Source organism: Nelusetta ayraudi, unplaced genomic scaffold (assembly GCF_046127955.1).
Source record: "Nelusetta ayraudi isolate G7.1 ecotype Tasmania unplaced genomic scaffold, CSIRO-AGI_Nayr_v1 ptg000135l, whole genome shotgun sequence".
In the NCBI taxonomy this organism is placed as follows: Eukaryota; Metazoa; Chordata; class Actinopteri; order Tetraodontiformes; family Monacanthidae; genus Nelusetta; species Nelusetta ayraudi.
Window position 1 is genome coordinate 11,995,067 of NW_027466185.1, and position 27,434 is coordinate 12,022,500.

At 46.8% G+C, this 27,434-nt stretch overlaps 1 protein-coding gene across 3 annotated transcripts in view; it reads left to right on the forward strand.

The window, feature by feature from the left end:
* Positions 1 to 200: 200 nt before the first annotated feature.
* osbpl10a (oxysterol binding protein-like 10a) overlaps positions 201 to 27,434 on the forward strand; it is a 51,025-nt gene continuing 23,791 nt past the window's right edge. Inside the window, exons 1-5 of one of the 3 annotated variants that reach the window (XM_076051494.1) lie at positions 203 to 990; positions 10,423 to 10,598; positions 16,561 to 16,640; positions 17,981 to 18,049; positions 20,777 to 20,974. In XM_076051494.1, coding sequence (XP_075907609.1) covers positions 701 to 990; positions 10,423 to 10,598; positions 16,561 to 16,640; positions 17,981 to 18,049; positions 20,777 to 20,974 — 813 coding nt within the window. In that variant the 5' untranslated portion in view covers positions 203 to 700. Of the gene's footprint in view, positions 991 to 10,422; positions 10,599 to 16,560; positions 16,641 to 17,980; positions 18,050 to 20,776; positions 20,975 to 27,434 lie in introns of all 3 variants that reach the window. The other 2 variants (XM_076051495.1, XM_076051496.1) reach the window with 2 other exon arrangements.

The following is a 27,434-nucleotide window of genomic DNA, read 5'->3' on the forward strand; positions in this document are numbered from 1 at the left end:
AAGACGGTTTTTCCTTCGAGGATAACAGGAAATGTGTTACGTAACATCGCTGGCCCGCATTCAATGAGAACCTCTCGGTCGGTCCTCCTCGGTGTGAGTCATCCACGCACTTTGTTTTTTCATTTTTTTTTATGCTGATGCCTTTAAAACCCACAGCGAATGTTTTTTTTTTTTTTTTTTTTTTTTGATAAAGCGGGGCTGTAACTTCCGGGGGGCGGGTCTTCGTGGTGGTGGGCGTGTCTGTCCGGGCGAGCAGTGGCTCCCCTTAGCAGGAAGGGACGCTGGACTGATAGGAGTCCCCCCTCCTCCCACCACCACCACCGCCAGCAGCAGCAGCAGCACCACCACCTTCAACAGTGCCACGCACAGCCCGGGACACGCACGCACGCACGCACGCTCGCTCTCCCTCTCTCCCTCACCTTAGAGGGTCGCGAGGCTACGGGGTAGCGCGGACGCCACGCGGGGAATTATGTCCGCGTCCTCACGCGCCGAGCGACGCGTCCAAGAAGCCCGGAGGTCACGCGACGCCACGCACGAGCCGCTGAATTAAAGCCGCTGCTTTGGCTCCCATCTCCGTCCCCTCCTCTTCCTCCTCCGCAGCTCTTCCTCCTCTTCTTCTTCTTCCTCCTCCTCCTCCTCCTGCTCCCCTCCTCGCCGCCGCCGCCGCTGCCGCCGCCGCTCCATCGTCCCGTGTTCCAAGATGGACAAGTCAGTGTGCAGCCCGCATCCCGGGACCCACCGGAGCAACTCGTCCCTGTCCGATCGCGCTCCAGGCTCCGCGTCGAGGAAGCCCGCAGCCAGGAGCAGCTCGCACAGCCCCGGCTCGGGCTCCCTGGGCGGCGCGGCCGGAGCTGGAGTCGGTCGGGGAGCTGTGCATATTGGGAACAGCGTGAATTTGCAGCAGCAGCAGCAGCAGCAGCAGGCGCGCAAGAAGCAGCTGGAAGGAGTGCTGAGCAAATACACCAACCTGATCCAGGGCTGGCAGAACAGGTGAGGAGTCAGGGGGAGGGTCAGGTGGGTGGGATGGGGTGCGTGACCTGTGATGAACATGCATGTGTCCGCTGGCTTGCTGTTGTTATTTGGCCCCGTCCACGTTGCACTTTTAGCACCACGTCACCGTTTAGAGGGCAGGAGGAGGAGGGGAGTGATGGTGGTGGGTAAATCCAAAGCTTGCACACATATTTGTTGGCTGACTGAATGGCTCACATGATAAAGCTGGAGGGGCGCCTCCACACAGGGGAAATAATTAACAGACGTCTGCGCGTCTGACACAACACAAATATCTCACATGGCGGTGATCCCCTCGAGCTAAAGAGGCAAAAGCAACAAAGATTTATCTGTACAGTGTGATTTATCACAGGCTGTCCTTCTTTTTAGACAAGTGAGAAAAGTTCAGATTTCTATTTTAATTGATGCCAACCAAGATTTTTTTTAAGTTGTCAGAGCAAGAGAGGGGAATTCACTTTTGTAGATCATTTATTTACTTGCTTGTCACTGTGTCAACTCGCTTTTAAGAAACTCCTGTGCTGTCAGTTCAGAACTGACCTCAGTCTCTTGCAGTCATTGCGCCATGAACTATTTGATATACTGTATGCTATTATGACATATAAAAGCGTTCCAAACTTCTGGAAGTCCTTCAGTGTTCTGTTTTATTTCCAACCAACGCTGTTAATCCTTAAGAAGACGAGTTAAGGGTCAAGTAGGACCGGAGAACTTCTCCACAGTTCCCTCTTTCAGTCAGTGGATAAATTCAAAGCCCATCTGAAGCTTTAATATTAATGAAATAAAGCTATAGTTGAAAAAAATAAAGACTTGTAGCTCACGTGGCTGAACCTAAACGTGTGTAACATTGTCGGTGCGGCTTTGCCACCGACTTATTTGGAGGATTTCAACGAACATGTTGATTCGCTGTGGTTCCTCTCACGACGAAGAGCATCTCAGCTGCACATCACAGCGCTGCGTTATTGTGTGCCTGTTCTTCATGCAGCATTCATGGCTCGGCCCGCCACCCTGTCTGATTTGCTCAACTCAGGCTCGGCCTCGTGCCGATAGAGAGGCGTTTTCCGTGAAAAGCCGTGGCGTTTTGAAGTCCAGACCCCCTCAAAAAAACACACTCATCTGGTTATTGCTCAACCTCTTACTGCAAATTCTTTGTGAAACTTTTTCTTTTTTGGAATCTCGCTGCTGTTTTTTTTTTTTCTCTTACAACACAATTGCACAATGCAACAAAATGCAGAGAACACAAACCGACAGTGTCCCATTGTCGCTGCAGTGGCGCTGCAGAGTAGAGACTGGGGTGGCTGGGGTGGGAGCGGGGGGGAAGATCTGGGCTGGAAGCCAGCGCACGGCAGCGGGGGGAGGAGGGCTGTGGTGGTGGTGGGGGGGGTTAGCTGCTCTCCCTCCCCCGAGGGATGATGCGCCGCATCTGACGTGGCGCCCGCAGGCGTAGCTGGTTGTGTAGGCTCATCCTCATGCTGTAATGACCGTGTTGCTTGCTTTAAAAAAAAATACATGTTTTTTCAAGGAAAAGGTGGTGCTGGAACCTGATGGAACATTCTGAGAATTTGTGTCAGGATTCATTGCTCTTATTCATGTGCAGAGGAGCTCCTCGAAAACGCTTGGAGAGGGGAGACCCATCCAGAGAGAGGAGCGAGAGAGGCGTTTGGTAAACTGTTCAAAGTGGGTCAATTCAAATTTTTTTTTGTAACTGCCCGTCGAGTTGGGTTGCACAGTATCGCTGCCCTGTTGCGATATTTAACCAAACTCTTGACAAAGAAAGCTACAAACTATGAGAAAAGCCGACATCAGGCCCTGATTCAACTGGAGAAGTAAAGTCACAGTGGCATCTGTTCTTTTTGTCTGCTTCTGTGGTTTCTAAGGGCCAGCTCAGTGGTCTAGTGGAAGAGTGTCTGCTCTGAGAACGGTAGGTTGTGGGTTTGATCCCCGGCCCGGTCATACCCTCCCTCCCTCCCTCCCTCCCTGCTTGGCACTCAGTATTCAGGGTTGGAATTGGGGGGTTAGATCACCCAATGATTCCCAATGCTGCCCACCGCTCCCTTTTGCATCTTTCGGGGTGTGACAATCACTGGGACTTTAACTTGTACCAGTCTCTTCCACCTGCATGGAAACTAGTCGGTCGTTTCAGTGCTAAAACCGACTGAAAGTGCCTGAGATTGGAGCTTTTTTGCTGGAGGGGAGATTTCAGGCTCAGTGATGCAGCTGCTTTGCTTTAGATCATGGCGTTCCAAACATGCTTTTTTATACTGGATACTTACAAGAATTTACAGAACACGCGAGGAGGATTTCACTCGTTTTGGTTCAGTTTTCTTCCTCTTTTTGCTCCAAAGTGCCTAAATGACGACAGCCCGGTGTTTTTTTTGGGCTCGCAGACCTCGAGTGAGCCTCAAAGGTTCCAGTTTGAGGTGACTGCGAAGGCGCCAATGTGTGAGCTCTAATTAAAACATGCTGCAAATGTCACCGGCATGTGGGCGGGAGGTATTCTTTTCGACCCGCTCAGATCCGATAGACCCAGATTTATTAAAGGACTAATCCGATCAGACTGTTCTGCTTTGTTGTGTGTGACTAACGTGTACGTAGATGTGAAAGGGAGTCAGCGCAAGATGTTTGAGTCGTTTTTCTTAAGAACTCTTGTCGTTTTTCCATGAAATTTTGGTGGAGTCGAGCAAAGCCTCGACATTCCGTGTTTTTCTGCAAGTACGAAAAGGGTTTCAATCAAAAGGTTCCTCGGCTCCTGACGAAGAGCCTCTCCCGAGCCAATTACAGGTCAACACACTCTTTCTTCGATTGTGTCCAGCGGTGACTCAAAGTTAATGTCTTCAAGCGCCCGCAGCGTGTGCGTGCGTGTGTGCGTGTGTGCGTGCGTGTGTGCGTGTGTGTGTGCGTGTGTGTGTGTGTGTGTGCGTGTGTGTGTGTGTGTGTGTGTGTGTGTGTGTGTGTGTGTGTGTGTGTGTGTCTGTGTGTGGGCGCATGTCGAGGGTGATGCCGTGCACCTGGAGGGAGTCGCATTCCAGCATGTAATACCAGTTAAACGCAGTGTGTGTGTGTGTGTGTGTGTGTGTGTGTGTGTGTGTGTGTGTGTGTGTGTGTGTGTGTGTGTGTGTGTGTGTGTGTGTGTGTGTGTGGCAGGTGGCGCTGTGGTGGGAAACAGACCTGAGTGGATCTAATTCTGCCACTGCGTGGGTGGCCGTGTGTCAGCGTGAAGTGCCCTTATGTTGTGTAGGTGCCGTGTTTGTGTGTCTGTCTCTAATGTGTCATTTTGATCTGTTGCTATATGTGCACAAGCGCACGCTGAGCCGTGCACACACAGAGAGACCGAGCGTTCCTTGAATCTCCCACCACGACTGGCGGATGATGGTAGAATTTTTCTGAAATATAAACATGGGTTCTAAGATGAGTTGGATGAATTTATTGTTGTTTTTCACAGCAGTGTGTGTGTTGCGATAGTCAATACATAGCAAACCCAACCTCAAATAGCTTTATTTCAATTACAGCCAATGTCCTAAATATTTCTAAATAAATGCGTCTTGGTTTGTTTGATAACACTTTTTTCCAACTTGCACACACAAAACACATTTGAAATTTGCTCAAATTTATTGCAGTATAGAATTAAGCAAACACAGGTCGTTTTTGAGGGCGGATCCAAAACTTGACAGAGAGTGTTCTCATTTGCTGCGTTTCCATGGCAGTTTTTCCCAAAATAAAAGTGATATTTCTGTCTCAACTTGTGACCAAAGTATAATTGCCATTTGCAGGTGTTTCCATTTTACGTTGTGAAGCGTATAATAAGCTGTAATTCTCGTTAAATCTCGTCACATAACATTTTGGAATTAATCTGCGTTTCATTGTTGTTTGCTGTCAAGAATCGTTGTTATATTTTTCCTTTTGATTACTCTTAAAGAATATTCAGTCTCCTCCGGCCAAACATAATGCGCCATTTTCACTTGAGGTGAACTGATAATGTGACCCCGTACGTCATGTCCGCTGACGTGTAAATGTGAAAAAAGTGACATTTTTGCAATGTAGGTTTTGTGCAATTCTAGAGGTAATGGAAACGTAGCTACCATCTCCGGGCAGCACCGGTGCCCTTTGTGACATCATAAAGGAAGGATTTCATATAATTTCTGAAAAGTGGTGCAACAAAAAACATTTTTTCCTAATTTCTGGGGAGTTTGTTAGAAGAGACCAGAGTCAAAAAAGTGATTTTTCACAATATGTGACCAGTCAAACGGTCCTACCAGCTCTCGGAGTCGCTCACACACTCTCACAGACGGTGATGTACTGTATAAATATTCATCAGCTTAATGCTGCACTAAAAATGGTTTCCTGCAGAATCTATTTCAGGATTAATAGGTCAGCTTTAACAGCCTCGGGGCTACACACCAAACAATCACGTTGTCGTGGCATCCGCACTCTTTCTCTCTCTCTCACACACATGCACTGTGTTTAATGTGCATGCAGTGATTGGATGATATCGCCGTTGGGTCAGACGGGATCCATGCACGGCTGGGATGTGTAATGCGATGCTGTTTACGTGCACATGGCCGCCGCTCCTTGTCCTTGTCGTTGACAGAGCGAGCCTGCGTCAGCGGGGATCGCCGCCCGTGCGCATTCTAGATCTCGCGTCTCCTCGCCAGTCAGCCGGCGGGGCAGCGCAGCGCACGTTGCTTGATGAATCATTTCTTTGCAGTTGTGCTCGTCGGGCCGGAGCTCCGCTGAGCCCGTTTGATCAGCTCCCTGGTGGGCGAAGTGAAGAGCAAATCCAAAGACCTGCGTTTGGCTTCCTGCGGCTCTAAAAAAAGAGAAATCAGTTTTTGCTGCTCTAATTAGGGATTTAGCTTTTTCTTTTTGAGGGAGCGTTTGCTCTCAGACAGCCTCCACCCGCTGAACACGCTGCCGGCTGAATGTTTTATGAGGACTTAACAAGCAGATCACTTCCTGTAGTTTCTCTTGTGCTCGATGGGATCCACAGACGAGTGTCAGGCTGAAATAAGGCGTCTTTTCGTTGTTGTTTTTTTCGGACTTCCGCTCGTCCGAAACTGCATTCAGTTTATTGCATGATAGCAAGACCTTTGGCCTCCCGTGACTCTTCTTGAAATACAGCGCTGCGCATTCTGCCGTTCAACAGAGTTGCTTTCTCTGCCAATGGCCAGGGTGATTTGCTGCTTCCTGGCTCTTCGTCCTCAAGTATTTTTGAGGATTGACTGCCAAAAGCAGCAGGATGTCAATTCTGCTGACCGAGCTGCTTTCTGACGCGTCGATGTTAATGTCATTAGGCGACGGCAACGCTGATGTGCACAAATAGTGCTTCACTAAGGTCTTTGACGTGTTGTTACAGAGCTTCAAAATCTCTTTGTAGTTGCAGTTGTCTCGTGCTCAGATTAGAGGAGGGTGGATTATATTCCAGAGCTTTAAATCTCGCAACGTTTTTGATGAAAATGAGGGGAGACGGAGTGTGTGGCTGGAGGGTGTTTAATGGCTGGGGGCGCAGGTGTAGTCGTAATAGTCAGGGCTTCACCATATAAAACCAGCTGACAGGTTTTTGTTTGCCAATATGTTCCTACTACATAATCGGCTGCCGTGCAGGAACGTGTCCTTTTGATGATGGATTCAATGAGCTGTATCTTATTTTCAGATGCGTTAAGTGTGTCTTGTTTTTTTTCCTTTTGCTCTGTGTTTAACTCGTGAGAATTATAGAGGGTGACAATGATGCTATTTCCAGGTGCCGGCGTCGCTCCCCGGAAGCAGAGGAAAATCAATATGGAGAAGAGCTTCTTATTTGTGTCTTTGTTGGTGCAGCGGGTCACAAGGCTTAAAAAATATTCAATTTGTGCAGAAGTATCAGTGTGAAAAGAAGAAGAAGAGGCATATTGTAGAAATCGCAGGAAATTATCATAAAGACATTGGGGGGGAGGGGGCAAAAACAAATTTCATTATTTAAAATAAAAGGTCCCATATGGCTGTTTGCAGATCTGTATTTTTCATCCCAGTCTCCAGTGAGCAGCCTCACATAATTAATACTGAATAATGAATCACTACTGATAATAATTAATAATGACGAGGAAGATTACACACAGAGTAAATTCAGAGGTGAATTTTCTAGATCAAGTCATCCAGGCAGAAACTCTCTCGCGGTTCTTTAGTGTTTTTTTTTTACATCCTCGTTCTTTACTGCTGACTCTTTGACCGGAGCAACGGAACGTAAAGCTGCAGGTTTTTTTTATCGTTCGGCTCCATCTGTCATGTCAGAGGTCTGCGCTGTTGTTGAACTGCAGAAGGCGACGCCGCCTGAAGGGGTCAACCATAAAAGGCTCCGCTTTGCTGACTGAACAGTGCATAAGTCATCATATACAGTACAGTGTGTGTGTGTGTGTGTGAGAGAGAAGGGGAGGGTGGGGATGGCTGAAAAGAAACTGAGGCAGGCAGATTGTTCCCGGCTCGGCTGCGCTTGACATAAATCAAGCGCCGTGCTGATGGACGGACGGACGGACAGACGGCAGGTCGGCCAGAGAGGATCAATTTTCAGGGAGCAGCGTCGGCAGCGTCTCTCCGGAGAGCTGCAGGGTTCACGGCAAAGTTGTGTCATTGCTTGTGTTGCGTGTTCTTCGTCAGTTTGAGGAATAAATTGCTTCAGATTTTCCAGACCAAATGCACTGAATGATTGTCGGATTGCCAGCATTAGGGCCGCGATGCTCTCTCTCACACATTGCGGAATTATGGCCGGGATGCTCTCTCTTATTGATGCAGCTAATAATAATAATAATAATAATAATAATAAAAAAAAGCTTCCTAGCTGCACAGTTGGCCTTCTGATTTGAACGGTCCAGTATTATGTCTGTGAGAGTTCTAAGTCATCCAGGTCATCTTAAAGTAGAATGGTTTAGTTGGGCCAACGGGACTAGTTCTTGTATAATGCTCAATACTTAAGCAGTGTTTTCTGGCAGTAATCTTTGTGTACATCCTGTCAACAAAAATTCCATCCTTCACTTCTTTTGCTTGCCTCGCCCCTTCTTCTTTTATGTTTTGGTTTTGTTTGATAAAATGCACCCTTTGGTTTAACCTGGGCTCCTGATTGTTTGAGGGTCATCTTAAAGCCCAGCCATTCATGAGCTCTGTCCTTTTAGACCAGGCATGGGCAAACTACGGCCCGTGTGCCACATCCGGCCTGCTGCGTGTCTCTGTCTGGCCCGCGTGAAGCCAGTCATAACTAACTTGTAACGTTGCCGAGTTAGCGTAGCGCGATAGCGATAGCGTGCTCCCCCCCCCCCTTCAACAAAACTTCCGTGGCCCGCCGATTCGATGCAGGTCAGTCATGTGGCCCGATACTAAAAAAGTATGCCCACCCCTGTTTTAGACCATCTTGTATTTGTCAAACATGTGGAAGCTCCACATCAGGTTTAGCTAGAAGCTAAAACTGTCGCGCTTTTGCAGGAGGCTGTAAACAGAGGGCTAAATTAAAGCTGCTTTGTAACACTTCAGTGAAATGTTGGAATCACCGGGTACTGTTCACAAGCTTCGTTTATTGATACCACAGCATGAGAGATTGGAACAGTCTCATCAAACGTCTCAACCACACACATTCCCAAGACAGACCACAACCTCCCTTTTTCTGAGGTTCCGCCTCCTCCCCATTCCCTCCTCCAACCCCCGGCTGACACCTTGATTGACACGATCTGTCAGCCAAGCGTTAGACAGAAGGACCAATAGTGGCAGACGGACAGCCGCTGGTTCGTAGACATCAAGTTACCGGACGCTACAGCTTCCAAACACAGAAAGTGGACTCAAAGATTTACATCTTTTTAGATGTTAAATTGTGGATCCTGGTACAACATCTGGAGCCACGACCTGTCGCAGGTCAAAGAGCTGACAGGTGAGCCGCCGCCGCCGCCGCCGCCGCCCTCCGCCCTCCGCGTGAGCACAAGGCCGACGTGTCCGTGCTGTGAGCGATGCTGCTCTGCGAAGCGCTGATCAATACTGCGGCTCCCGCTGTGGCGTGAGAGGAGAGGAGCGTCATCGATCGCCTGGCGTTCCTGGGGAATCTCTGCCAAACTACAGAGGCCCGGGGAAGAGCCGCTGTTACCTCAGGCCTCGGCGCAGGGAGACGGGGGGAAAAGGTCATCCTCAGAGCCATTACAGGGTGCTAAGCAGAGCCGACGGCCCTGAATGTCACGCACACTCACCGTATCAACCGGCCACGGTGAAAGAGGAAACGCAAGCGGCCGTCTGTCTGCGTGGAGCTGCGAGTCTTCCGGCCGCCGACATTCAATTATGGCGTGATTGAATGTGATTCATTAATCACAAAGGGGGCAGAACGTGCAGGTTTAATTTCCACACCCCCTGAGCCGCGCCCCCTGCTCAATATGTGCCGCGCTAATCGCTTTCTTGAGTAATTTAGAATTAAGCCTGCGGCTCAATTCAAGGGAAAAGAAAAGCTTCAATGTGGACGTTAGAGCCTCGTTTTCTCTTCTTATGTCTTTTAAATGGCTCTCGTGCGACGAGGGGCTTTGGTAAGCAATAACTTGCAGGGGGGCGTCATCGCAGGAGGTGAGAGAGATCAGGGAGTCGTGTGTGTTTGTGTCTGTGTGTGTTTGTGTGTGCGTGCGCGTGGCATCACTTCTTGTTTCTAATCCTCCTCCTGACTGTACAACTCCTCATAGCTCCCCCACTTGCACACGCACGCACGCACGCACGCACGCACGCACGCACGCACGCACGCACGCACACACACATGCACACTTGCAGTTATTAATTTATTTGACTTGTTTCATATGCTTACATGTGATGATGCTTTTATGTTTTTTTTTATGTGTTTTATATGAGATGGTGGATACAACAATTAGCCTATGGGGATAAATAAAGTATCTCTCTCTCTCTATCTCTCTCTCTCTCTCTCTCTCTCTCTCTCCCTCTCTCTCTCTCTCTCTCTCTCATTGTTTTTCAACCACTGTGGCCTGGCACACTACTGTACCGTGAGGTAATGTCAGGCGTGCCGTGAAAAATTACCCAATTTCACTTAATTGGTCTAAAAATAATATTAACATTCCATTGCGGAGTGACTGTGCTTTAAAAGGAATGTCTGTTTTCCTCCCTCAATTCCTTCCAGGATATCAGCTTTGTGTGCATCTAAACAATGAATATAATTTATTTATATTCACATTCACACTATGTGAATATAAATAAATGAAGACGCTGGATTATTGTTATTGTCATCGACTAAAAAGTGTGATTTTCTAATAGTTTTGGTTCATGGTCTGTCATGGGATTTAATCAATGTAAAAAATGAGCTGTGGCTCAAAATAAGTTAAAAAAAGCACTGATCTATCTACCGATCCCTTCCACTGTCCAAAACGTGCACGCAGACAGAGAAAGTTTTCACGATTGTAAAATCTTCTCCTCTCCGTGCAGGTACTTTGTGCTGGATGCAGAGTCGGGACAGCTGCACTACTTCGTCAATGAGCAGGGGAGGAGCCAGAAGCCCCGCGGGTCGCTGCCCCTGTTTGGCGCCTCGGTGACTCCCAGCGACGAGGCGCCGCACATGTTCATCGTAAACTCTGTCAATGGCGAGCTGTACAAGCTCAGAGGTGAGAGCCGTGCTCAAATACTCAGAGTGGAGCAGCTGGTGTTTATGTTATGGACTCGCGTGCTTGTCGTTGTTAAGAATGACCCATCCTCTCCCCCCGTTAAGCATTTGTGAATGAGCTGCATGAGAGCAGAGTTGACCTTTCAGAACCTAGAAAGGGGAACTGTTTTCAAAAAGAGGTGGAGTTTATCTAATAACTAGTGATGTTAAAGGGATAATTTAAACAAAATTCTAATTCTGCTGACCGTGGCTTAGAGGAAAGGACAGCAGGCAGAGCTCGAGTTAGCAAATATTGAGCTTCTCTTTGTGATCAGTATCGAGGACATCAGAGGGACAGAGTGCGCTGGGTGTTCCAGGGCTGAAGCCAGACTGAGGTGAACTGGCAGGCAGGAGGCCTGGATGAAGAACAAAGACGTGCTTTATGGATGTAGTGAAAGAGGACACGGAATTAGTCGTGTGTAAGAGTAGAAGATGCAGCGGCTTGGATGGAGGCTAAGGATTGGCTGTCAGCGACAGCTGAAAGGGGAAGAAGGAGTTGGCCAGAGGGAAGCTGTTGCGGCTGTAATGGAAGCCTTCGCTAGCAGAGACACTGTGAGGTGTCACTAAAGCGTCTGCCAGACTTGACGATTCACTCCAGCTCGGAATGATACCTAGTTTTTGACAAAAAAAATATACGCCATAGCTTCTGAGACAGGAGTTACTTTCATCTTGCCGTGCACACCGTTGGAAAAATAGAAAATGAAAATCTGGGCAAGTGCATGACGCTGCTGGTTGTCTATGTGCCGCTGGACGTTGCAGTGAGTGTCAAAGTTCAAAGGAACACAGCTGGATCAAATATCGGAGGAGGAGGAGAATCAGTCAGTGGTGTCACAAAGGTGAGTGTTTTTTAGCTGAAGGTCCGACTGCTTTCCGATAGTGGAAAGTCTTTTGAAAAGTCTTTTGAAATGTAATCAGGTTGGAATTGGGTCTCTGGAATGTGTCATGAAACCACGCTTGCTGGCTATTATTCTGCAATTTTATGCTATTCACATCTAAAACTCTACTCATTAAGTACCTTGTATGGTGACTTAATGAGTGACTCATTAAGTCACCAGTGACTCATTAAGTAAAAGGTACTCATTGAGTACCTTGTACTCATTGAGTACCAAAACCAATCTTTTTTTGGAAACGCTGATGTCACAGCTCTAAAGCCCACCTGCACCCTGCAAACTGAGCTGCTGTGAGGTGCAGACGACCACTCATAACAACAACATTGGGCAACAGACTTGTTGCTGCTACTAATGACCAGCCTGCAGACAGAAAAATCTGTCTCCGTGTAAACCGCCCCTTACACTTTACTTCCAACCTCAATGTAAAACCAATTGATTTTTGGCACAAGTTGGTCATGTAGAAATGTGACTATTTGGCCTTTTTTATGTTGGAACTAAGTGTCAGAGACACATTTAGCAGATAGCCTCAAGTAAAGCGGCAGCCAAAGGCTCACTCTGCCGAGGGGCCGCTGCCTTCGCTGACCTGCATCGACCAACGTCAGACAAAACTCCCTTTTTGCTGCTGCTCCACTGGAGCCGTTGGAATGTCCCGCAACGCTCATGAGGGGGCGGATATCAGAGCAAACTTGGCCTATATTCCCTGAAATAACTCGGCAATCCAAGTGCATGTTAAGCTGAGGGGCCAGACCATGATCCCACAGTCAGTCAGGGCTACTCTGTGCAAAGAAAGTCCAAGTTCAGTGCCTTTACTCCCAGTGCTTCAGTCAGTCCCAAATATTTGCAGAGAAGAATCTTGTCTGGGCCAAAAAAAAGAAGAAAACAACAAAAACAGCTGTTTGGACATTATTTTATTGCAGACTGTGAAGCTAAAATGCATTGAATAATAAACTGTCCCTCAGTAGCTCGGGATCTGGATCAGGTGTTCCATCTGGATCTGGGATTCTGGAACATTTGACCTCCAGAGTTGCACGTCACCCGACAGACGTCTTCATTTTCCATTACCTGTCGACTCTTCTTCTCAACTCTTTTCTTAATTTATCACAATTTTGCAGCAGTGAACCCCAGAAGAGATAAATGTCAATTTCTGGCCTTTCGCCGTCCATTTAGTAAAATCCTGAAAGAAAAACAAGTCATATAGCTCCTCTGTGAGGGACTGTCCTCTCATTTCACCATCATCAAGTAGCAGCTGCTTGTTGTTCTGTTTGTGTTCTGTTCCTCTGTCTTCTCAGCATAATAATAATAATATAAAAGGACCTAGTCCTCATTATTTATGGATAATTGTGCTGACAAGATGCAAGATTTGCTGTTAGAAAAGCCTGTTCTGACACCATGACATCATTATCAATCATTGCAAAAACATAGTGAAAGGAATACTCTAAACACAACAGGTCTCGTGAGGCAATTTGGGTCAGTCGGTCGTAACGCAGCAATATTCAGGGAAGCGCGCTCATTCCTCCTCGTGCCGACTTTTACAAGCCTGGCAAGCAACCTGTGACATTAAGCTTGAATTCTTGGACGCTCATCTTGAGAAAGTCCCTCCGGAATCATTTCCAGCTGATCGCAGTATGGCCAAATCAGTTTTGTCTGAACGGGCAAACATTAAACACATTAAAAGAAGAACAGATCATTGGCTCTTTTCCCAAATAGAGATCTGGACAACATTCCATCTGGCATGTCATGTTCAGATTAAACAGCGTATTTAGTGTATTTCCCCCAACACTCAACAGTGGGTCACAGCTCCGTTAACCGTTTCATTATAGACACACAAACGTGACATTCAGTCCATGGGACGCCGAGCGCAGCTGGACGTTAACCTTAAGGAAAAGCTCTTAATTAGCCGAGCGCGGATATTTCATTATTGGATAAATTGAGAGCGCAGCGCCTGGTGTTTTTCCGCAGAGCAAAAGGTGAGCAGTGCTGGGACTTCCATCATGTCCAACGCGCAGATGGCAAATTAAGCTATTTATCACATGATTTCTCGGGCCGGCATGCGGCCAATGGAAGGCGGGGCGGGGGGGTTGGGTGGTGGAGGGTCGAATGGTTGGGCTCAGCTTTCAAAACGAGCTGATTAAGATTCTCGTTGCAGTCTTTGTTGTGCGCGGCAATAATCAAAACACTTCTGCAGGATTTGCTCTGCACAATTCCGTCCTCGTCTTTTTTTTTTTTTTCTGAGAGCTGTGCAGCGATTGCGATCAACAACCGGCGCGGCCCAAATATGAAAAGGGACTCCAGGCGGCGGGAAAGCGTTTCTCCGAAGGCCTCCTTTGATGAGCTGCGTTAGCTGTTGGCTGCGCGCTGACATTTGCAGCCGGTGCCATTTCCTGGAGTGACTGTTGCTTTATCTTTAATGTTGATGCCCTCGCTTGTTTTCGCTGATCGATCGATTGATTGATTGATTGATTGATTGATTAATACTTTATTAATCCCGAAGGAAATTCAAGATAAGTAAAGAAGAAACATTCCAAATGTTTCCAAATGTTAAAGCATTCTCTTGGCCTGTCCCCACCAAGAAGTTTGTTCCGAACAAAGATTTTTTTAAACAAAGTGCTATGTCAAGTGCCAAGCGGAATTCCTGTAGAAGAGGTATCTTCCAAATGAAAGAGTGAGTATTTTGTCTTTTACTCGGTTTTGAATGAAGACCTTTCCAGCTCGCCAGTATCGATTCTTACCCCGGGACTCCAAGGGGAAACTTATTTCTGAGCAGAAACACCTGGAGAAACAGATTCTGCTCACATTGAATCAATAGTCTTAATATGAGACTGGAGTCTACCCTCGCTGCGCTGCATAAAACATTACAAGGAACTGCTTAGCGCCACAGATCTGACACGCGGCCGGCGCAATCATGAATAAAAGCCATTAAAGGCCTAAAAGTCGAGCCCGAAATTGTTGCACTTACGCCTCGCGGCGTATAATTTAGGATGCCGCTGCGCCACTCCGTTTGCTTCACAGTGCAGAAATGGAACTGCGAGATCACCGCCACTTCCACCTCGGCAGAAACGCTGCGTTCACTCTCGCTTGTGGAGAAAACCTTCCCATCTTCGCAACAAGTGTAATCAGAGATATTGGAAAAGGCCTTAAATAATCTCAGGGAAGGAGAGTCTCAATGGTACGATAATGCTTCAGTATCAAGACCAGCGTTCTGTGTTTGTGTTGCGTTATTTGCTAAAGCAATTTGCTAAAGACAAGTAGCACTAGCCAAGCACAAGTTCCCGCCTCTTTCCCGCCTGATTGGTCCAGAACCTGCTTCCAGCTTCACTACCACTGCCACTGCAATCATGCAAAGCCGACTGTGAGGTTTCACTCCGGACTAACGCAGTTTGCCGTTGCTGGGCCTCTTCTGCCTCGCTTGTTTACTTCCTGTCCGTCTCCTCCAAGCGCTCCCTTCGCTCGTGACGCGCCCGCCAGTGCTTTGATCAGATCCGACCGCCGGATGCGGGCTCGCCATTAACAGAGCAATAACCTTCCTTGGCCGCGCTTTACTTAAAAATTGTGCGTAATTAATAGACCGCGGCGGCGCTCTGATGGACTGGAGGAGGTTCTCGAGGGTCCGCCTCCTCCACTCGCCCTCTGCTCCCCCAGATTCTCATTTGTCATTCAGGCGACTCTCTGACAGAGATGTTGATAATTCAGCAGGACGCCGCAGCCGCGACGGGGTGTCTATTGTTGAAACGTCTTTTGAAACGAGGCTCCACGACACCAGTTTTTCATTTCCTGTCGGTGCCCCGCCCCCCTCACACACACACATGCACACCTCCTCTGGCACAAAGGATCATCAGAGAAATGGATGTGTCAGAATATTATCTGGCCGCCTGTGGCCTTTGTCACAGGAGGGCAGCTCTGAAGTGCACGTCGTCGTCGTATTCTCTCCTGAGTGACAACAGTTCGTCCTGCTTTCAGCTTTTGCATCGCCATGTGAACAGGTGCACATTAGCATAGCCGCGCGCGCGCACACACACACACACACACACACACACACACACACACACACACACACACACACACACACGCACGCTTTCACTGAGCGGCTGTTCCGATCGGTCGTCGACTCGTAATTATCTCTGAGAATATGTTTCAGTCGCCCTACCTACCTACGGGTGGTGCTCCAGGTAAGTGGCCCTCTTAAGCGTAAGTGATCTTTTTTTTTTCCTCCTGTGTCTCTTCATGTGGATGAACACGAGCTACCGCAAACAAGTGGGAAGGTTGAAATCTTGCCATTTCTGGAGGAGGGGAACTTTGAACAGGTGTTTTTCTGCAAATTGCAGGAAGGGCGAGATTGTGGCGTCTGGATTGCGACTCTTGTCGAAGGCGATTTTTGTCTGCGTTTGTTGAAGGCGCTCTTGTGAAAGTGCCAGATGAGAGCAGGAGGAACTCAGACTCCTTGTTCTGAATGTTCTTTAGTAAAGCAGTTGATGGATTTTTGTTTTATTCAAAGGAACAGTGTGTGAAATTTGATATCAGCCTGGAATATCATGTCACGGTTCTAGGCCTGAAAAATGTGGAATGTCCAACAAAGTTTCAGCTGTAGCAGGAAGCTGAAACATAGTGTTCTGTTTGTTTTTAAGCCCAAGTAATCACATACGCTTTTGCCATACAGTCCTGGATGGAAGTTCATTTAAACTTCAAAAGAGTTTTTTTTTTATTTTTTTTTACAGTTATTGTAAATTTCCCCAAAGTGAAAGGCATTATAATTGTAATGTCATATGAGACCTTTAAATAGAATCAAACATACTGTAAACTTAATATTATTTTAAATGCTGAAGATGATTATTGTTGTCTTACATCTTAGCTGGAAAAAAACCCCAGCATCTTTTGTCGCAAAGCCACAGTGACTCGAGGCTGTGTGTTATTATGCACACTGACCCGACTGTGAACCCGCCTGATGATGTATTGTTATGGATCCATGGCTGGCGCATTTAGGGGGCGGAGCCTGGTGATTTTATTAATGTGTTATTGTTCGATGTGTCTCCTCGGCAGCTTCAGACGCCAAAGAGCAGCAGTTCTGGATGAGTCAGCTTCAGGCGTGTGCCAGACGTCACTCTGACAGCAGTGCCAAGGTAACACACACACGCACACGCACGCACACACAAACACACACACACACACATACACACACACACAGTGCTGTAAACAGGACACAGGTCCAGGCTTCTGGCTTATGTTTGTGCCTCTGTGTGCGTCCACTCATTAATGTGATATTTTCCAGTTTCAGCTCACTTAGGTTCATGAGTTCAACTCCATCAGAAGAACTGTCCAAAAATATTCATGACTGTCCCTGACTTTCTGAGTGTTATGCCTTTTTTTTTTTTTTTATCGAGCCAGTCTAAAGGTAAGGTTCACTGTAAAGGGCAGATCTCCCCCGTGAGGCTCATTAGACAGTCCGTCCCTCCTGAGTTCAAACACTGGCACCAGGTTTTTATCATTCTGATCTTTTTTCTGATCCTCAGCTTCAACTTTGTCCACATGAGCCTCGTGATGGTGAAGTCTTGAAACAGCCTCCCGGAATTTAGTCCAGATTTTTTTTTTTTAATTTTCACAGTTGTGGCACAATCCTCGTATGATTAAAATATGAAAAATATTCAAAGCCAGTAGTGATGGAGCTGGAATACCCACTCAAAGGCTTATTGATGAAATATTCTTTAGCTAAAGGTTTGTTTGCAAGAGATGCTAAAAATGAAGTTTCCCTTTAAAATTTCTGTGGATTAAACAAAAGGTAAAAGGAAAAAAAGTGTAAAATCCATAAAAATATGACATCAGTTCTCTTTGCAGAACTCCGAATTTTCCAGCTCATGAGATTTTAAGAATATTTTTTCCTGTGACTGATGGGATTGGTGGAAACATGGTCGGATGCTTATTTCAGGATGAGAGAGTCCCAAAATCCCCAGTTCGGCAGCGTTCTTGGAGCTGCGCAGGCTTCCATCCTGAAGATTAGTGAGGAGGGCGCAGAAGGAACCAAGTCTGTCCTCTACTAGCGACGGCTTCTGGGATTTAGTGGTTGCGTGTGACTGAACGTCAGTGGGTCGCATGGCTGTTAGTGTCATCCAGTGCAGAACGAGCTCTCAGGCTCAAGTCAAATCTACCAAAATAACACACGTCTTGGGAGAACTATTGCAGTTGTATTTATATATTCTTTGGGGTGGGGGGGTTGGAGGAAGCCATTTCTTTGAAGGCCTGTTTGTTGCTAGAGAGCATGAAGTTTCATTTTAGAAGGCAGCAAAACACGTTTTCCCTTTCAATATCTTTCCCCTCATTGAGAACTCCTAGTTTTTTCCATTCACTTCTGTTTTTGACCTTTTTAACATTTAAAATAAAAGGGCAAAAAAAAGAGATTTTCTTTTGCCATTTTCAAATGAAGGTTCCCTTTTTAATTTCGCCCAATCGTGCCGTCTGTTTTCAGGTGAGGAAGCTGAAGGGCTCCGACGAACACCTGAGCGTGGAGCGCGCTGCGGGAGGCCAGGACGTGCTGGTGAGTTGCTGACACGCCTCACGTCGAGCCTCCAGACGCTCCGTCGCCAGTCTTTTCTTTTTTCTTTCCTTCTTTTTCAAATGAGTAAATACTCTCAGCCTCATCGCGCGCCGCGTCGCCGCTCTTCGCTCCTAAACCGCAGCACAGCTGGAGCCGCGACCGAGTCAAACACCACTCCGCTCAGCCGTGATGAGAAGGGCAATCAGGAGATGAGAGAAAACTAGATAAGCAGGAAACTGGAATTGAGGAAAAGACGCTCCTGCTCTCTCACTCTCTCGCTCTGTCTCTCTCTCTTTTCTGTTCCCATGGTGCCTGAGGGGAAGGGGGAAGGATGGACGTTTTGTTCCGGGCTGGTTGACTGCAGGGCAGCAGCAGCAGCAGCAGCTGCTGTTATTACTGATGTGGTTTAATCCTTCCCCGAGTTGCACCGTCAGCCTCTGAGATCGTTATCTGAGCCACGCCGGCGACGAGGCAGCCGGCTGTGGAGGCTCAGCCACATCCCTGATAATGGAGCTCTCTGGGTTTTACTTATTGCAGAGGAAAAAAAGTGAGGGTGGAGGGAGGGGGGTTTGGGGAGGTAACCAAGGTGTCCGTCCCTTTTAGTACAGAGCTAAAAGTCTGCGGGGACATTTTTCAATCTTGGCTTAGCGAGGACTTTAAATCTTATCTGTAGAGAGGCGTGTGTGTGTTTGTGTATTATACTCACACACACACACCCTCGACATGTTTACCACTGGCGCACCAAAGTGGTGTGTAGTTTAGGAAATGATGAAAGTTTTTTGATCCGTCACTGATTCCACCATTTTAAGCTACTTTTCCCATCGGTCGACCTCGGCCAGGTCCTAAATGATGGCAGTTCATGTTCAATGAAACGATAATGAATGACCAGCTGGACCACTTCAGACAAACTGAACCCAGCTTTAAATTAATCAGTTTTGATGGACTTCTCTTAGATTTAACATTCAAAACCTCGAACAGCTGAGTTGGGTGTTTTACACTACAAGCACTAAATAAAATTCCCATTTATTTAGCTTTTTGTTTCCCTTCCACCCATGTCTGGCTTCTAAATAAACACCATGAACTATAGTTTTTTTTTAATCTCCTCTGTAACTGTGAACTGTGAATTATGCAGGGTTTCCAGGTCTGCTACAGCGACATAGCAAACAGCAATGCTGACTCAAAGTCCACAGTGTGTGTGTGTGTGTGTGTGTGTGTGTGTGTGTGTGTGTGTGTGTGTGTGTGTGTGTGTGTGTGTGTGTGTGTGTGTGTGTGTGTGTGTGTGTGTGTGTGTGTGCGTGTGTGTGATTTGCCCAGGACTATTAACTCGGTTGATGGTGGCCCTCTGCATGTCTCTCACTAATGTAAAAGCTGTTTCCAGGCCTTTTTCCCCGCTCGGATTGTAGTGGTTGTGGAGCAGCTAAGTGCTGCTAATTATCGCTCCTCCCTGTGTTGGAGGGTCAGCAGCTGACCGTCGGACCCGCTGACCCTCCGCCCACGCCGCCGAGCGACAGCTGGGCACCTGCGAGCCGGCTTCCACTCTGCGTTAGTCCGTTTGTGTTGGAGCTGAGATTGTACAACAGGACTCACTGTTTGTACGACTGGCTTTGTTGAACGATCAGCTGACTGATGCTGGTACAGTTCAACATTTTCCCATTGAAGTTGTGACAGAAGTGGTCTGTTTATTTATTTTTTAATCTTTCTAATTTGAATCTTTTCTAATCTTTTATTACGCTTCAGATTTCTGGGAGTTTGCAAACCGTTTATGTGATAAGGTCACATGACAGCACACGACGGCAGCAGTAGAATCCCTCATAAAGAAGCGTGTCGTGTTGGTCGACTACAGTGATGGATGCTGTTCTTTGGACTGTTAAAATTAAATGGAGGATCCTATAGAAGTGGGGTGGAAAAGTGTTGAATTATTGTAAAAATATAGACGAAGCAGGAACCACAATAGTTGCAATTAGAAATACTTCAACATTTATTTAGAAAGCATCTATTTTTATTCCCTGCAATTACACTGCACCTCTTCCTCTTTCACTTTATGAGGGAAAAAGAAAAGTTCTGCTCCACTTTCTTTTCTGGAGCACAAAATCCGTCCGTGTTCGACTGATTATCATTCCGAAGCCATTTATTCCCCGCCTGCTCCTGGTTTACACAGTGGACCAGTGTTCAGTGTTCTGCCTGTAAAGCTGATTATCTTCTGCCACTTACCAGCAGCCGCACCGATCCAAGCTCTGTTTTGAAATTGTGCTGCAGTAAGAATGAACGGGGGAGGAGAAACGTCTCTTTAACCGTCTTTCCGGCTGGATTTGTGGAAGTTTCTTTTTTTTCTCCTAGTGAAAAAACAAAGGGTGGGTGTGTCGCTGTGTCGCCCTCCCCCTCAGTCAGGTGGAAGATGCTTGGTGGCTCCGCCGTTGAGATAAGTCTCCGCTGCTGCTGCTGGTGCTAAACTAATAGAGAGGCAGGAGGAGGAGGAGAGGAAACATGGCCGTGGCACTGAGCGCAGAGGTCAACGACCTCTGGGGACGGAGGCGCCTTCATCTCCGGTGTGATTGTTGTCTCGCAGAGCCGCGGCTTCCTGTCCAATTATCACTCACGTTTCAACCAGCCCCGCCCCCTCTTTTTTACATCATCGCGCCATTCTGCCGTTAACCCCGCCCCCTGAACGCTTCTCTCTCCTCCTCGTCCCCTCCTCCTTCTCCTCTCCCTCCTCCCCCCTTCTTCCAGGGCTCGTCCTCCTCCGGCCGCACCCGCAGCTTCTCCCTCCTCCCCCACCTGACTCCCTCCTCCTCCCCGGCCCCCCAGAGGCACCTGAGCCACGCCGCCTCGCCCGGCAACATCGTCACCATCACGCACCACAAATCCCCGGCGGCGGCTCGGCGGTCCAAGAACCAGTACCCGGGACGGCTGCAGGAGGTGAAAGAGGTGGGTGTCGGCGTCGGAGTCGGGGGCAACGAGAGCATCGCCAAGTTGACCTGCGACAAATTTCTAGGCAAAAAGTGTTTATTTACACCTGCTGTGGAAAAGAGTTGGCGTAGCGTTTCCCATCATCCTTTGCACTTTGCTTGCTTCTGCAGCGCTAATAGTGATTTGATGGTGATTGTTGGTCGATCCCACTTCTATCAGAACCATGGCTGTATTATAAGAACTGGATACCGGACTGGCAATATGGCGGCGTGCCCATTTTTCTCAGTGGCCACCCGAGGTACTGCAGCAAAAAAAAATCCCTTATCCCAAAAAAGCATTTTTCTCATAGACCGCAATACAAAAATAACCGCCTTTAAAACGACTCACAGGATGACTATGACCTGAAATGTGATTCATATCAAATCTTTCTATCGTAGATTTTTCAGTTATGGTCTTTTAGTCATTTAAAAAAAATAGTAAACACCAGAGAATCACCAGAAAAGAGTTTATTTCCAACGCCGTACGTGCTGCTGTGTCTCGGCTCGTCCTGATTGGCTGCGTCCTGATGTGTCTCGAAGTGTCCTTCTCCAGAATCGTTCTGATTGGCCAAAGATCATGTGAGTTACAGAGGCATGATGGGAAGTGACACTACTGCGCATGCTCTATGGGCCCATTAATGCCCATAGAGCCCATTAATAAGTCACAAAGTTTGTTTGGTGTATGCGCTGGGTGAGCAACTTCATTGAAATGAATGGGCCTCTATCTTGGACTCTATGAGCCTGATCAGAACGAGCCCTGGGGATCCAAGATGGCAGCCCATTCATTCTGATAAACTGAACTATTCTGAAATATTCTTTTTTATATATATTTCTTGAAGGATTAAAAGTTCATGACTTAAAACTCTACAATAGAGAGATTTGTTATGGACTGTGTTTCAGGTCACAGTCGCCCAGTCTGCCGTCTCACAGACGTTTCTTTTTGGGAAAAATGCTTTTTGGGCCAGTATGGGGATTTGGCTACAGTGCTTCGACTGGCCACTAGAAAAGAACAGCTGTGCCGTCATATTGCCAGTCGGGTATCCACTTCTTATGCTGCAGTCATGGTCAGAGCACACTGATGCCGTCAGCGTGTTTAATATGAGGCCGAGTGTAGCGGCTGTGACGTGTCGAGACGTCATGACTGCAGGGGGCGTCGTTGCGCTCGACCGTGAGGAACCTTTTTCTGATTGAAATCTTTTCATTCCAGTTTGTCTACGCGTCCTCTGAGCACATCCCGGGGTAATTACACATCCCCCCCTCTTCAAGACTTCCCATCAGTTTTGGACTCGTCTTAAAGTCTCATTAATTTTCTCCGCTCCAGTCAGCAGACGGCTGTCGGTCCTGGTTAGCGCTCCGTCCTCGCCGGCCATATCCGCATCGGCTCTCACTCTCGCTGCTTATCTTCCCTCAGAGGATTGTTTTCCCCCCCTTTCTCTCTCTCCTAAATAGCCTGTCGGCAGTCTGTTTTTTTGTGGTTAATTGTAAGGAATTACGGCTGAAGTCAAGTTTGCAGAATGGTAGATGATAAAGACGCGCTTGTGTGCCTCAACTGGCAAACTGCTGGGCAATTAGCTTCAGTGTTTTCAATCAGGATTTTCCTATTGTTTCCAAGTGACGTTTCCCATTCAGACTGTTGCCAGGCAAGATTTAATTACGTTAGGGAGGAGAAGGGAGAGCTGAACGAATGTAAAGCACGTCTTCTCATAAACCCTGAAAAATCAGACCAAAATGTATTTTGTGGAAACTGACTTTTTATTGATTCATTTATTTTTTAAATCTGTGCAGTATTATTTTGGTCCTTGGGTTCTTGCGGGAGCAGCTTTGAACTCCTGTGCAAAATCTTTTATTTTTTTTCCCGTGTGCACACTTTCTGAAAAGGGAAACCAGCAAAGGAAATAACCGTTGCATTTTTCTCATCTTCTCAAAAGTTTTGCGACGGAAGAGTGACTCATTTTAGTTAGAAACAAAAAAACTTTCAGGTGAAAGCTGCAAAAATTCGTCAAGGCGCCAAGGTTAACAGTCGCGACGTCGCAAACTCTCATGGCTCCTCGCTCATGGCTCCTTGCTCATGGCGGGACCCAGCTGTCTTGGAGTGGTCGCGTCCTCTGTGCAGTCGTGCCTCGCTGCGTCTCTCCTTCCCTCCCTCCCTCTCTCCCTCCTTCCCTCCCTCCCTCTCCTCCGCCTCGCTCAGAATATCTCGCCAGCAGTGAGTCACGGCGCGGCGTGAGCAGAGGGATGGTTTTCTCACCTCCGCCGAGCCGAGCGCCTCTTTCCCCCTGTGAACCCGAGACTGTGCGAGTGGATGGCGAGCAGATGGCGAGATCATTAAGTAAAACAAACACTGTTTTGCCGCCCGAGTTTCTCTGTGCAGATGGAGACGCGGCGCTCTGTTGTTGCTATTGTTGCTAGTGTTTTTTGCTTTGTGGGCAGCAGCTTTTTTTTTTATTACCTTGATTATTGACTGCCGTTGCTCCTCATTTCATCGTCCCCATAACTTTAGTCTGCCGTGAAAACTTCATCGGATCATTGCTTTTAATTGATTATAGGCTGCTTCAAATTACACTCCCAGTCTCCATGATGGCGGCCCATTCATTTCAATGAAGTTGCTCACCCAGCGCAAACACCAAAAATGTTTTTGACTTTCGCATTAATGGCCCCACAGAGCATGCGCAGTAGTGTCACTTCCCATCATGCCTCTGTAGCTCAGATGATCTATTTGGCCAATCAGAAGGATTCTGGAGAAGGTGACTTACAGCCAATCAGAACGAGCTGAGACACAGCAGCACGTACGACGCTGTGACGTCACGCTGGGAATAAACGTTTCTGGTGATTTTCTGGCTTTATCATTTTTTTAATGACTAAACTGAAAAATCTGCAATAGAAAGATTTGCTATGAGTCGCGTTTCAGGTCACAGTCGTCCTGTCAGCTGTTTTAAAGGCGTTTAGTTTTGTATTGCGGTCTGTGGGGAAAAATGCTTTTTGGGGCCACGGGATTTTTTTTTCTGCAGTACCTCGAGTGGCCACTGGAGGAAATTGGCGCGCTGCCATATTGCCAGTCCAGTATCCAGTTCTTATAAAACATCCATTCGTGGTTCAAACCGACATGGCTGACTGAGGGCATCGCGCTGTGAGTCCAGCGGGGGCAGCAGAGAGCAGCAAGGTTCCGCCAACCAGTGGCTGTTTCGCTTTTCTGGCTCCAAACTTTTAGTGTGTTGTCTTTGTTATTATTATTATTTAGAATGTTTTGACTCAGGATTTATGTTCAAACAAACTCAAATGAAACTTCTGACAGAGCCGCAGAAGGTCGCGGTAATTATATTCCTTTTTCATGCTGATTCAGAAGAAAAAAAAACAATACCTCCTTCAGCTTTATTGAAATAAGGAAGCAGGGTTTTTTCCTCCTCCACCACATGTATTAGCATATTACTAAATCATCACTTCATCCAGTATTTAAGGGATGAAAGGGAGAAATCTTAAAGGTTTCTATGTTTTATAACCTCATCTTTATTACAACACAAAGAGCGGCGCAGCAATATCACAGCAATATCGCTGTGGCTGCTATCGCTCCTGGTAATGTTCTGTAATATTCTAATAATGCAGTTTCTTTTGATGAGAACGTACACGTGCACTCGCCTCCAACACTTATTTGTCTTTTAATATGAGGATACTCGGGTTTAGTTACCGTCTACTGTCTTAAGCTGTATCCTCACGTTTTTTTAATTCTAAGCTGAAACCTTTGGAACCAGTTTTATTCATTTTTAGTGTCCAAAAAAAAAATCCACACTGGTTTAGTTCTTTTGTTTTTTCCTAATAACTCTAAAGTGAATTGTAACGTTGAATATCAATGTGCTGATACGCTGGACGAGGTCTGGACGTTCACACCAACAGGCCGCCCATTTGTCCGTCTGTCCGTGCACGTGTCTGGCCTCATCCCCGACTGAAACAATCGGGGCACATCAGCGTCTCTCAGCCAGCTTGTCACGGCTGTCGTGAATTTATCAAACGCCTCTAGTCTCTGTGCAGCAGCACCGCCCGGTCCTGCCTTCCCCTGCCGCGGTGTTAGATGGATCTCGGGGGGTTGCAGGGCTATTTCTGGACACATCTCCGGACCCTTTGGTACCATTGGGGGGGATGCGAGTGTGCGCGCGTGCTACTGATTACGCTTTGTATCAGAGGTCTGCTGCAATTTTATGCCCCTTTTCATGCTGATTCCTGCCACTGCGACCAACTGCTCAATCAAACGATGACGTGATTTTATTTTGTCCGTACATATATAAAAATATGCTTGTACGTATGTGTTCTTGCTGCGCTAATCACTGAGTTTTCATTTCTGGAATCGTGCACGTTCGTCATGCCAGACTGAAAGGGCCTTTACTAAAGATTTAATGGGAAATATCATGAGTAGTCCATTAAGCACATCTGTTTATCTGCACAACCCTCATTCACATACAGCTCCGCCACTTTTGCACCTGTTTTGGTTTGTGTGCGCCTGGTAGGACACTCACTGTACACAAAGTTATAGTGCTGTTAAGTTGGTGTGAGTGTTACCCAACCAGGTGGGAAGAACTGTTGAACATCTCCAGCTGCCTGTGTCTTCCTGTGTTACTCAGGTTTATGTTTCGGTCCCATGGTTCTTCTCAAAACATCTGTGCAAATCTTTGCACATGAATTTGACATCCTGCATTTCACTCTACTGGGGGCCACTTGTAACAAACCTCCACTGTCAAAGGCTTCTGCAGTTCATGGTCGCCTACGTCCTAACGAATGGCAGCGAAGCTTTTCGCCTGCTGTCGTTGAATGAGAAACAGAAATCTCTGTCAGAACAATGATCCCTGCGTCTGCGTGTCGAACACAACAGTCTATTTATAACAAGCGTTGGGGGAAAAGAGATTTTGATCCTGATCTGCCTCAAGAACCAAATGCCAGGTTTGTGTGAAACGCTGAATAATTGGAGCAGCTCGCAGCTTTAAGGAAAAACATTTTACATGGACGGCACATATAACAAAGGCAGGGACTCTGTGCAGTGACGCAGGAAGACAGATGTGGTAGTGTGCGTGTGTGTTTGTTTGTGTGTGTGTGTTTGTGTGTGTGTGTGAGAAGCCATACAATATTAATGAATACATTTCCAGGCTGATAAACAAGCCGGATTCATCAGCCCCCAGAGAGGCTTATTACCTGCTAGCGAAAGTCGACTTCTTCCTTTTTCTGGTGACAGATTTAGACTCTGACAGGTGACTCATACAGGAGTGAACCTCCATGATTCTGCAGGCATGGAGGGAAGAACTTTTCTTTCCTTTTTTGGTTCATCCTTAAGCAGACGGCTCTGTCTGATGTCGACGAGAAGACGGAGGTGACACCTCTAAAATTAAATTTCGTCACCTCCTACGCCTCCATATTGTCGGTCCAGTTATGGCACAACTCTGTGCACGATGACTATCAGAGTGCACTGGTTTTTATTGCTAATGCCAGCAATGCAACAACCATTCAGTCTTGAAAAATGAAATGTACCTTTCTTTTATTGATTGACGACTATAAGTTGTTTATTTTATGCAGGGAAACGTTACTTCATTTATGCTTCATTTATTTCCGTATGTGCAGAATTAGATAAAAAAGACATCTCATCCGAATGAAACAACAAAATGTACAAGAACAATCAATGACAAAAATATTTTACAACAAATTTTCTTCACACCATCTCATCATCCAATTGGGGCATGTCTTATACTGATTGCCTTTAGATTTGATATCCATGGAAATACTTATTTTTTTTACTGAACATTCATATCAAACCTGGCAGCTGGAGGTCTAAAATCTAAGAGACGCAACTTTAATCCATATTCCATCTGATGTGTTTCCGGAAGATTCTGTTTTTTCTGCGTATATGAACTGTGACATCGTCGCCACCTGGATCCCCTTGTCAAGAAGAACTCAGATTGGCCTTTTTTTTGGAAGCATGTCTGGGAGACAATTGCCAATCAGAAAGTTTTTTTGAAGGCGCCTCTTCTTTCCAAAATGTTGTCAGGCGGCTGTTTCGCCAAATGCATCGCTGGAATAAATCACACTATGAAAGTATGACGCACAAGCTGGTGTCAGCACATCAGGTTCAAGTTTCAAGATCTTTGTCATTATGCAAGTGCAACAAAGTTTGGATGAGTCTTTCCGCTTAAACACAGAAGAAAAACTAGAAATATACATGCCAGGTTTTTATTTTATTTTATAAATATATAGCAGATATAATAAAGTTAAGAAGTAAGATCAAAATATATAACATTTTTGATACCCGCTTCTTCCTGCGCTCAGGGTCACGGGGGTCTGCTGGAGCCAAGCCCAGCTGTCATAGGTTGAAGGCAGAGTGACACCCTGGACAAGTTGCCAGTTCATCGCAGGGCCACATAGAAACAAACCAAGAAAACAACGATTTGCACTCACACACACACACC